This window comes from Erithacus rubecula (genome assembly GCF_903797595.1).
Source record: "Erithacus rubecula genome assembly, chromosome: 10".
NCBI classification, from domain to species: domain Eukaryota; kingdom Metazoa; phylum Chordata; class Aves; order Passeriformes; family Muscicapidae; genus Erithacus; species Erithacus rubecula.
Window position 1 is genome coordinate 17,054,868 of NC_136662.1, and position 12,589 is coordinate 17,067,456.

At 40.0% G+C, this 12,589-nt stretch overlaps 1 protein-coding gene across 6 annotated transcripts in view; it reads left to right on the forward strand.

Moving 5' to 3' along the window:
• PTPRF (protein tyrosine phosphatase receptor type F) overlaps nt 1-12,589 on the forward strand; it is a 368,934-nt gene that overhangs the window by 166,775 nt on the left and 189,570 nt on the right. For all 6 annotated transcript variants that reach the window (XM_079313895.1, XM_079313894.1, XM_079313898.1 and 3 more), the window contains one exon: nt 10,647-10,792. In XM_079313895.1, the coding sequence (XP_079170021.1) occupies nt 10,647-10,792 (146 nt within the window). The remainder of the gene's footprint in view (nt 1-10,646; nt 10,793-12,589) is intronic.

A 12,589-nucleotide genomic window follows, 5' to 3' on the forward strand; every position in this document is an offset into this window, starting at 1 on the left:
ACAGAGATTTGTTTTACCCCAGTAAATGGCCTTCACAAAACATACTGGGATGTCATATCCCCAAGATGGAGCAGTGCCTTCTTTCTCTTGCATCTAAAGCCTGAGAGGTGCAGTTAACTTGCCCTGAGGTAGCTTGTCCTCCTCTTTGCTGGTCTGCATTTTAGTTCAGCAAATGGAGTGTGAAGCCAGGAACCTTGAGACTCAGTCAACAAGGCAGTGATGGGTGTGGGAGACTTAGACACAACACTCTAGGAGATAAATTTGTTTCCTAGATATATCCTCTGTAGTCTCCACAAAGAGCTTAAAAACAAGCTGAACCTTGCAGGTTTGACATTAGTGTGTGTGTCCCTTAAGTTTGTAGCATGTGATAGTTCTGTCCAGCAGTGAGAATGAAATTAAGTGGTATAGGCAAATACACTTCTGGCAAATACAAATATGGCAAATTTTGGAGCAGTAAGGTCCTCTCAGAGAGGAAGTTGCTGAAGGGTACCCAGCCTGAGAGGTCATGTCAGGAGGGCCAGTTTCTCTGCCTAACTTCCTGTCATTCCTGTTGAATTTTGGTTTGCTAATGTCCTAGGAATCAGTACTGCAGGAGTTGGTGTCGGAGTGAGGTCTATGACTTGCAGCAGGACTCCATGATGAGCAAGGAACATGTGCTAAACAAGTGTGGATTGTACTGATCATTTTAACTAGGGATGTTTGGGTACTCTGGGTAGCAGGGAGTGTTCTGGCTTGGTGACAGTAAAGTACACTGTCTGAAATAACCCCCTCCTCGATGGAATATATGTGCTGCCTTGCCAAGATATCCCCAGCAGCCCCAGTGCCACCACTGGGGTGGCTCTCCAGCCCCACAGGTCCTGTGTGCAGCCTTTCCTCTGCAGTGCATCCTCCAGCCTGCACACGCATCCTCAGCCAGCTCTGGAATTTCAAACTCAGCACCCTGTGGTCCCATTACTTCTGCTAGGCTTCAGGATGGACCTGGTGGCCACAGCATGGGGAATCGTAACATCTCCATATGGACTTTGGCTTTCTGCATTTCTTGTGCATAATTGGGTGAAATAATGTAAAAGTTTGGTGCGGGTAAAGGGCCACAGGAAAATAAAATCTGAAACCATGCCTGGTAGCTGGAGATTTAAGAAACTCAGTTTAGAGTTTTCTACACAGAAAAAAGTTATTAAAGTGAAAAGAGGTTTTCATTTTATCTGTTAAATTCATAACACAGCAAGGAATGGATGCTAGAAAAATTTAAATCAAGAATGCAGCAAACATGAAGGTGATTAATTTTGATGCTCTTCTAGGACTCAGTCATTTCTGAACCAGAAAGCCCTGTGTGGTGGAGGGAACCAGGCTCCTCCTGGGATGAAGCACCTGCCCTGCTCTGTGCACAGGGCACACCTGGGTTGTGGCAGCTGTAAAACTCTAAGTGTCTGGCATCTGTCACTGGTTCTCTTTACTGTGGGGTTTGGACATCTGTCAGGTTCTACAGAATCAGAGGTTTTCCATGTAGAGCCATTGTGGGGAGAGCCACAGTGGTGGTTCCTGCACAGTGGCTTCTGGAGTTTTTCTGACTCAGCATCTCAGTGTCCCTGCAGCTCCTGGGTGCTGCACAGAGTGGCTGTGACAGTCAGTGTAGTCCTTCTCTTTCTGATGTGGAGCTGGAATTGCTGCCAGGTGGAGGTGGTAGCCCTGCCATCAAAACTGCTCAAAGGGCTTTTCAGTTGTGTGAGGCTCATCATTCAGACACTGCAAAAGTACTTCATTACTGGGTAAAAAATGCTCAGTGATGTCTCCCAGAATTGCTCAAACTTTCAGTTTTGAACCTCTATCCAAGTTTCCAAGGAGTCTGACTTGGAGGAAGCCTTTTAATGGGGAAATAGACCTGTTTTTCAGGAAATTTCAGGAAAGACTGAGTCGAAATGATTGAGACCCTGAGATTAGCTTAGTTGTTTAGAGCATGGTGCTGGTAACACCAGGGTTGTGGATTTAATACATTTGTGGGCCAATCATGTAAGAGTTGGACTTGATGATCCTTGTGGGTGCCTTTCAACTCAGAACATTCTGTGATCTGCTTCTTTTTTCTTTCCCCCACTTGAGAGCATTTGCTTGGGTACCTAGCTTTGCTCTGGTAAACATTTAAATGTGGAAATTATGTTTCTTGGTTTTCTGCAGACCATACTACAGCTGCAGCATGATAAAACAGTTTGCACAAATAGAAAAAAATAATTGTATTACAGAAGTGCCAGCATGCACTTGCTATCATTAAGCAGAAAGTCTTCTTCTTTACCAATAGATGAGGCAGAAATTTGGTTCATTACTATAGGAGGAGAACAGAGCAACATACAGTGGCATTAAAATGAAATGCAGGTCTCTTCCTGAGAACCCAGAATGCCTTTGCTTTAGTAGCAAATATTCTGAAGAGGTCACTTCTTTTGGCTCCGAGTTCTGTTAGAATCATTCTACTATGGTATCTGTTTACAAAATAAGGTTTGCACTCGCTTTTAATTCTTGAAAGCAGAGGAAAAACCTGAACTTGGCAAAGCCTTTTGAACTGCTGAATCAAGAACTAGCTGCTTGCAAAAAAAGGATTAAAACCTTTTAATCCTTTTGTGTAAAAAAAAAAGTTGTTTAATGTGGTAGGCATGCTGGCAAAATTAATTTTCATCTTTTTTCAAGCGCAAGATTTCAGTTTTGTCTGTTTCCTGGTTCTGCATATCTTAGCGGGTTCTTTACACTATGCAATATGCTTTATTAACTTTGAAGTTTTGAAGAAATTTGCAAATAACAAAATGTGGATATGGAAGGGAAAGTAAGTTGCTAGGAGCAGGCAGAGCTGTTCTGTGCTGCATTAGGCAGTGTGGTGATGACTTGATTTTAGAGCCCCTTAGATGGGGGTTTTATTCTCTTGTCCCTTGTACATATTGTGTGCAAGAGAGAGGCAGCCTGAATTCAGGTACTGAATTTTGTGTATGATTAAATGAATGTTCTATATGTATGCATTTGAAAGCCCTTAAGTGAATGTTGTGTTAATGGTGATAATTGGAGGCTGTCTCCCTGCAATCCTTTCTCAAGCTGAATAAGGTCTAAGGCCAAAGGCCCAAATGCTTAATTGTATTAAACACAGAGGCTGAAAAATTTATTAACTCAGAAAGTGTGTATTACCAAGTTAATTGGAAATGCCTTTAAGCTATTACCAGGTGGAAATTTGACTTCAGGTTTCAGTTTTAAATTAAAGCAGAAAACCATTCTGTGAGGCTGCTGTGGAAGGTCTGCAGTTAGAGCAGCACTTCTCTGCTCTCCTTTGTTTTTCTGCTCTGTGTAATGCTTGGTATAAGTGCTGGGAAGTTAAAGCTGAACCCATATATAGCTTTGGCTTTTCCCCAAAATATGTAACAGGCTGCACACACATGATGTGAGTGCTCTAGGGAAACGTAAAAACAAGAAGATGGGAAATGAAGGCAACCTCAGGTTCTAGAAGGATGTTTTACTGGGCTGTTTTTCTGCTTTGTTTTTAATCATTATTTTTCAGTTGTATGCAGAACTGCTTTATGCTGCTTGGAATATTTTTCTCTTTTTTTTTTTGGTTACATGTTATTTCAGGTATTGGAAGCAAATAAGAATGATGCCATAGTAGAGGGATTGATTTATTTTCCCCCCCTCCCCCTTCCTGTGGACAAGAGTCAGTCAAAGCCTGGGGATTAGCCATAGTTAGGGATTTTCTTACTGAGATGTAAAGCAGCTCACACTGATAGCCAGCCAGGCACTTTGAGAAAGACATTGCAATTACAACAGCCTGGAAAAATAACGGAGAAAATTTGCCACCCTGTGTGGAAAATCTGTAGGCCCCCTGCAGATGTGATATGGAGAAAAACCACCTCCCCACTGTGTTAAGGTCTAAGTTGTCTACATAAAACATGAAACAAATAAATCAGCACCCAGAATGTGCCTTGCACAGCATCCTTGTGTGATGGCTGCCTGAGACAATTCTGGTTCAGTATCATGGTTAATTTTAGACGTTTAAACTTTGTAAACAATTTCCATGATTCATAAAGAGACAGAATTAGAAATTTACTCAAGTGCAGTACTATGATGACAGGCTTTGCTGTAGTTTATTAATATCCAGTAATCATGGCCTCAACACTTGAGTGAGCTAATGGTTTTAACCCATATTGCTGTGGAATAAGCAGGTTTATTCAAACATCAGCATTTGACAGGGAAGGCTGAGTTTCTGTTGGTGAAGGGCTGATTTATGTGTAACTGTCTGGATTCAGAAGGTTTTAAGATGCTTCTTCAAGAAGAAATTTTAAAATACTTGATTTTGGCTTGAACTTGTGAGTATGAATCCTGTGCTGGCAAAAGGGAAAAGAGGGCTTGGAAATGCCTCTCTGGGTGTGGAAGTTCTGCTGTGTGTCTGCAGAGACACCCCAGCCTTGTCAAAGGCTTTGCCTTTAGATTGGGCTTATGCTCAGGAAAGAGCCTCTTTGCCAAGATGGTGAAGAAATAGGAGCTGAAGACTGTCAGAATTTCTGAGCTTAAGTCCCTACAAATGCTGATAAAAGTATATACTTAACCTTACATGTATGTACTCTTGCATTCTCCTTTAGTTGAGCTAACTTCAGATAAACAAAGCACAGTGAGTCTGGCCTGCTGAAATGAGTGCCTTGAATCTTAGTTCAGTGTGTTTCCAGCTGGTGTTCAGGGAGAAGCACAGCTTGTGCTGGATGGCTGCTTTTGTTATTTTTGTAATGTAATTGTTTTACTGAAAGTTACAGAGGTCATTGAACGTGTTAAAATATCTACTTCTTGGAATTTTGGATATTAATCATTCACTTTATTTGATTTCATTTTGTACAAACTCAGAAGTTACCTCTGAGTAACTTCATGGAAGTCAGGAAAAGGCGGCACGAGAAATGCAACTTGCTCTGAGATAATGTTTGTAGATTTGATTATCATGGACATTCACACTTGAAGCTGGAAAACTCAACCACTAAAATTGGATTGGAATAGCAGAATCATTTGTCCTAGCTGTTGGGAATCACTTAGGCATTAAAACTTAATAAAATAAGATCATAAAAAAAAGAGGAAATATGCAGGTAACATGAGGTAACCTGTAATTCAGATTGATCTAAGTAACATGTTGAATTTGGAGTGCCATTTTCTGTGATTGGGGTGCTGTTAAGTGTTTTTTAAAGTGGTTGGGAGAAAAGATTATGATCCATACCCTGGATAAAAAGAAGATTGTGTAAGTATCTGAGCATGCAACACCCCAACACATACATTTGCATTTATTTAATAAGTACTTTGCACCAAACAGCAAAGGACAAAAGTTTCATTTACAGAGTGCTGTCATCTTAGTGAAATAAAACCAAAATAGGAGAAATAAAGAATGAACTTGCCTTGTGCTCACTGAGACCCACAGAGGCTTTACGAAGCTGTTGTTAAATAAATGTTATTTCAAGGCTCTTCTTACATATAAATTATCCAAGAAAAAAAAAGTGCAGGTTTGTAAAATTGTATTTTGCCAAACAATCTTCCTGCTAATTACAAATGGGCAGGAACTATTGTAAGGAAAGCATAAGGGTACTAATCACAAGGATAGCTGAAGAGCCCACTGACTTGTCTCCTGCCCTGCAGTGGATGCTTAGAAGAATCACAGATCAGCTTTCTCCAGAGTATCTTTCCAGTAGGCATCCATCCATGCACAGATATCAGTCATCCAGGATCATAAAGGAAACAGAGAAATACTTTAGCTATATATAAAAGCATGAGCCACCTCTGTCTTCTGGACCACTTTATTTTCACTTTAAAGTCAGTCATGAACATGAGAAAGTCTGTGTCATTGTTGGTTTCTTCCCAGTGTTACAACTGAGCCACATCATCATTTTTCGCATATTCATCCTGACAGCAGCCATGTGAGAACAGCAGGTTAATTTTACAGAGGAAGGTGAGGCACAGTTGTGCCTTTGTGTATGTGACAGGAAAGGTTGAAGCCAGGGATTTCAATCCTGAATTTCACAATTTCCAGGGTCAGGAGCTGATTTCATTGTGATCTGTTCATTCATTCCAGTGTCAATAATTTCTTATTTTTCATTTAGCCCAGGCACCTAAATAAGATTGCCCATGCCTATTGTATGTCCTTATCCAGCTCGTCTTACATTGCAACTGTAAGTTTGTTCTTCACAGAGGAGTCTGCTTCCATTCTTAATTTAGTTCAAGCTGTAAAAGCTTCTGGATAAAAATACAAGCTTCCCTCTCCTACAGCACAAGTCTTATTTTTGGCTGCCCATCTATTTAGAGTAGTGAGAACTTGTACCATGAGGACAGAGATTTTTTTTTCTTCAAAATCTCTCACAGCAGGTGGGTGTTCATAGAACACTTAATTGCAGACATGTTCAGTAATACATTTTTCCTCAAATTTGTTTGTGACCCTTTGGAAAAATGGCATCCACAAGAACAGAAGGAGGATTATGTTGCCAGTCCTTGAATTAAAATTTTTGGATGAGGAATATTTTAGGTGAGTGCTGAATACTGAAAATGCATCCAGATTCTATTTTATTTTCCCATTTATTTTAAGAAAATGATGGGTGTTTGAAATACAAGTTAACATTTGTGTATATTATGTATATTTATATTGGCATATATTATGTTTCAGTCACTTGAAATTTTTGGCTCTTACAGAATTACAAGGAAACTTATTTTACACGACAATTGTATGCTTCATGTGTATAAAAATGCAAGCATCTGTGCTAAATACCTAGGAGCCAGCATCATTTTTCAGGGATCTGGCTAGTATTCAAGTCAGGTAATGCAGATTATATGTTACTCCTCAAAGACCATGGTTCACATAAAAGACACCTTGCCAAGTTAGAGGGAGGCCACAGCTCTGTCCTCAGCCTTGAAGGAAACCTGACAAGAGATACTTTTCTGGGAAAGTCCTTTGGGGTCGCTAAGAAGCTGCACAACCTAAAACCAGCACACGTGGTGAAATTACTCTGAATTTACCTGGTAAAGAAAGGAAAACCTGGAAAAGGGAACTGAAATTTTACTCTTATACTACAGATGTTTGGTAGGACAGATTTTAAAACAGGTGCTGAGGTGGTTTTCTGATTTACAAGAATTGTTTCACAGAAAAATTTACCAGAATAGCAAGGAGCTATATACATATATATTTATTTTGTTTTAATATAACATACAGGTGAGAGAGGCATCTTCATGGCTGTGCCTGGCTCTGAGGTGCCTCCAGGAAAGGTGGAGTGGCTCTTCAGGAAACCTGAGGTTCTGTCTTTGAGGGCTTCAGGTTCCCCTGCCAAACCCATCACTCTTGGTTTCCCAGGGAAGGGCAGACCACAGCTCTATTGCTTAGAGAATACCTGACTGTCTCTGGCTTTCTTTGCAAGTTCTGGTGCACCTTTTAAAATATAATTCAAAGGAGCTTTTTTTTTTTTTTTTTTTTGTTTTCCAAACACGTCACACACCCAGCTCAGGACACTGCATGAGTTTTCTGCTGTTTTTCCAGGTTAATTCAGTAGAGCAGTGTGTGCCTAAATCTCTGCAAGCATTTTGTCCATGTCATGAGGCCCCCCTTGGGATTCACTTTATAGGATTATCCACAAATATGTGCTTGCTCGGCAAGTGTCTTTTTCAACACTACAAAATGCAAAAGCAAAGTCCTCTTTTTCTGAAATGCTGTTTTTTTGGTTTTATTTTAATTTCTCAGTGGAGAGCATGTCTGCGAAAGTTGTTATTTTTCTGCCCCCAGCCAAGTAAGATGAAACCAGTTTCTTACAAGAGAAAGAAATATTCTGTTTTTTACAGTCTTCATCCTCAGAACTGTGTTGTTCCCATAAACCTTCTAGAATAATTTCATTCTGAGCAAAGACCAAAAAGGGAAAATTTCAGCCAAGAAGGTGAAAGTTTTCCCATTTTCCTGCCTGAAGCTTATGAATGAATAGAAATGAGAGCAGTGGCTTCTACTCCTGGTGTAATAGGAGCTTTGATTTGAAGTGAGGAGCAAGAATTGGTTCAGAGGGTGAGGCCTGAATGTGCTCCAGGGATCTGTCACTGAGAGAGAAAGGCTGGAGTAGTCTGGATTTATGGGAACTGTGCCAGTCTGGAGTTGTTACTCCGTGTGATGGAGTGAGTGAAGGTGGGTGTGATGAGCACCCAGCCATCCAGCACCTCTCCCTGCTGTCATCCAGGGCTTCCCTGGGATGGTATTTCAGATTTGTCTTGGAAACACAATAGCTCTTCTTCCTTTCCCCCCACCCCTTAAGCTTTCAACAGGAAATCTTCAGCTTTTGTCCATAGGTTATGAAGGAAAAGACTGGTTTTTACTGCAAAAGACACTTCAGTTCCTTGTATTTATATATATTGTGTTTGAGCAACAAACCTTCCTACATGCATCATCTTCTATGGACATTGTTCATTTTGAATTTAGGGAGAGGGAAAAGACCACATGTAGGTTATGTCTATATTTGCGGTACATCCTTATTTTTCCTGACTGTGTTTTAAGGCCTACCCTAAGAGTACAAATGCTCAAAATGGGCTAAAAAAGACAGTTTGTACCATGATCTGGCCCTGTCCCCAGTGTTGCCCCTTGGAGGGAATTAGTGATAGTCTCATGGCAGCTTCCTCTGGGCAGTGGAGCTACAGAGATGTTGGTTGGAGGGGAGGTGTGGAGGTTGTCTGGTGCACTTAGCATGCATTTTCCGCAGATATCAAGAGTTTGGTGAATACTCTGTTGCACTTGTGTTCACTCTCACTGAGATGAGTTTTGGGATTTGCTGCATCAGTTACAAATGAGTATAAAAGTATGTATGCTCATGCCTGACTCTATTGTCCTGGGGCCAGGGCTCAGGATTATAGGTTTGCTTAACTAGTACTTTCCTACCATTTCAAAACTTCAGGGCATAGAAATGTTTAAAATGCCTTTGTAGGAATACCCTTTCTCTGGCTGAGAATTTGGTTTATATGCAGGTGTACTTCTGTGTCCAGTCTCAGAGGATTTAGATGGTTTCCAGAAATCAGTGTTGCTCAATTAAATGTGCAAGGGAAAAAGGTTCATTGCAACAATGCAAAATCTAGGCAGCAGGTTTTTGAGCTTTTACTGCAGGTGAACATTCAATTTCCTTTTGTTCTGGTTTTAATAGTATTGATCTTTTTTAAATGTACAAAAGTAAAGTAAGTCCTCAGTGTATGTGCTGGGGTGTAAGTATAAAGTCAGAGATCTAATTGCATTGTATTCTTCAAGGACAAAAGTTTTTGGATTCTGCTGTATTTGCCATTTGGAAAAAAATTACACTATTTAACTAAGATGACAGGGTAAATAACAGAAAATCAGAAAACCAAATCAGCTGCTGAAGTGCAATACAAGACATCAGCTCAGCACACTGCATAGCAGAACAGTCAATCACAATGCCATCACTAGCAGCCTGAATGGTAAATTAACATTTCTCTGAAATAGATGAGAGGTGAATAAACAGAGAGATATGTAAATACAAACTAAGTAGAAATAGGCATGATTATAGATGAGTAAATATGTGGAATCAGCATCAGTTAAGCAAGCAGGCTTAATAATTGCTCGCTGTTCATGTCAGGACAATGTGCCAAAGCCTTTAGACAGCAGCCATCATGTATTAAAAGGCATTTCCTGGATTTTGAGCACAGTCCTGGGGCTCTCTTTACCAAGGGTAGCAAAATTCAGTATACTGCTGTGAGGAATTTCTGTGGTGAGGCCGGGTCTGTGATACTCTTTCACAGAAGCTTGTTGAGGACAGAGCATGTCATGGTTGGACTCTCATAACTCTCTCTGTGAAGTTAAATGTTTTAGTGTTTTACAGGAATGTGGGATCATCAAATGCTTCTGATGAGGACCAAGCAGTGTTTCAAGATGATCTGCAGATCACACAGTGCAAAATTTTCCCATAGAGCAAGTACAGATGAGAAATTCAATACTGGATGCATAGTTTTATCTATCTCGATCTGTTATGTAAACCTTGAAGACACTGCACTATTTTAATGAGATTTTTAATTGATTATTCAAATTTTTTTTTCATTTTTGTCGAGTCTTTCATGCCTGAGTGCCACTTTGGTTTCTTTGCTGACTTTGACTTCTAATGATTAGTTTCTTAACAAGCATAGACTAGCCTCTGCAGGTCTCCAGATACTTAAACTGTAGGATTTTCATGTCAGTCCACATTTAAAATAAAACTAAAGCTTGTTACTTGTATACTTAAAACTACCTGTTAATTTTTATGGATGTGTTAACAGCTTCAGTAAAACTAATGTCAAGGTATGGTACATTTCATAGGTTTGATGTGTCAGCTGTTCTGTAATTTCCAGTGCTATGACCACAGTATAAATCTGCAAAAATCCATTTATTAGAAAATAAACCGTAAAAATGGTTCCAAATTGTCATATACCTGAATGAATGCCCAGGGGGCAGGGGGAGCCTCCTGTTGCTCTCATTCACAGTCAAGCCAGATGGACTTTTATTCATTTCAGGAGAAAAAGGTACAGTTGCACTGAATTTGTGTGGCTGGGGCCATTCAACCTGGATTTGTAGTAAGAGCACCAGTTATCTTAGATTAACATGACACATTCCATGCTTACCTGATGTCCTCATGGGGGTGATTTGGTTATTTTTCCAGGCAAGCCAACGTTTATGAAGGCTCCTGAAGATCAGATTGGGATTTCTGGAGGAGTGGCCTCTTTTGTGTGTCAGGCAACAGGAGAGCCCAAACCGCGTATCACGTGGATGAAGAAGGGGAAGAAAGTCAGTTCTCAGCGGTTTGAGGTAATTAACAAAAGGAGAAAAAGAAAAAAAGCCCAAACCTGAAAATTTGGTAATCAGTCTAATCCTCACAGGTCTTAATTGCACAGTTATCATCACTGCAGCCTGGGTATCTCTTTGTCACTACAATGCAGAGTGTAAAGCTTTGGTGTAAAGCGAGTTCCCTTCCCTGCAGCAATGCAATCTGCAGAGCAGGTGGTGTCCTTTGAGCACGAGGCTGGGAACACACCAACAGGACATCCTCCTTCAGATGGGAGACTGGGGCTTACAGAGAATTGGATGGCAGACAAGAGTTGGATCTAGCAGTATTTTTCTATTTTCATTGTCAGAATTTATAAGGCACCTCTTTGACCTACAATCCCCAGTGGAATTCAAAAGTGAGATGCCAGATCACTACTGGAAATCTTTCTAAGTGTTGGCTACTGCCATCCCTCCCACAAAGGTACTTGGAAAGGGAATGGTGAAGGGTTAATTGACATCCCTGTGAGCTAAAGTAGGAGAGAAGGGAAGGGAGAAGAGCAGGGATCAGAAACATCTTTGAAAAAGGGTCCAATTTGGTTTATATTTTACATAGCAAATATCTTTTCGCTGACTTTCTCCACCTTTTTCTCCGCTTTCCTTTTTTGGTGTTGGGCTCCCTTCTCTAAAACTGCCCTTGCAAATGTGACCCTTCTACATTCTGCTGCCTTTTCTCTAATCCCCTGTCTTTGATGTTCTTGCTTTCCTGACTGGAGCACAAGATGACTTTGCTGCCCAGAATGGATTGATTCAAGTCACCAATTTTAATCATGATTTCCTATGTGAGCAGAAAACTTTGATTAAAGTAATCAATTTTAATCTTGTTTTACATTGTTATTTTTCCCTGGTAAAAGTTTTGTTGTATAGTAACTATTAAAAGATTCTAATTTCTAAGTGAATTTGGTGCTTGTTGTTGTGGCTGACCAGAGGGCTATGCCATATTATATGCATTTATATGAGCATGTCATACCTTTGTTCATGTCAGTTTGGATGCATAGCTTGTGTCAGGAGACAGTGAATATTTTTTTTTTCCCTAAGTAACTCTTAATTTTACTTCATTTTTAGTTTTAATTAGGGAAAATTTGGAAGTAATTTTAAATGGAGAAAAAAAATGAATCTGATGTACACATACTAAATTATGACACAGAAGAGGTATCCATGATTGGCAAATTAACAACATTTTGGTCTCACTGCCTGTCTGGCTCTTAGTAGTTGTAGCTCTTGTTCCTATCACACGGTGTTTGTTCAAAGGATAGTGAGGGCAAAAGAGCTTTTCTGCTGTTTCATCTCTTACCTTTTTAGTCCTTATCACTGAAGTGAATTAATCTCTGTAGCTGACTTTTTCTTGTTTTAAAATTTAGCGGTAGCTCTGTTCTTTGTAAAGATTTAGTATATTGTCACAGTTTCATGTTTAATTTAAAAATCAGTATTTTTAAAAAATTAATTCTTTAAAGTGTATTATAGTGATATTCATATATCTCTTTCTTTACCTGACTGTGTTAGAGGTTTCTTCTTCATACAGAAGGGCTGTTCCTTCCAGCATGAGGAGTAACAGATTTTTCAGTGGTCTTGGTTACCTTTTGATTTCTTCCTATTTTTCCTGTCACTGGAGAGTCTTGTGGTGCATTGTTTTCCTCCTTCCTGTTCTCTCTTTTGATCTTTATGCTGTGGGAAGTTCTCCTAAGCAGGCCCTTGAAACAGGGTGGAAGTTTTGCAGCGGGGTAGCAGCCCTAGGTTGACATCTGTGTTTGGAAGGAAGGATCCCTTAAGCCTCTTTGTCTC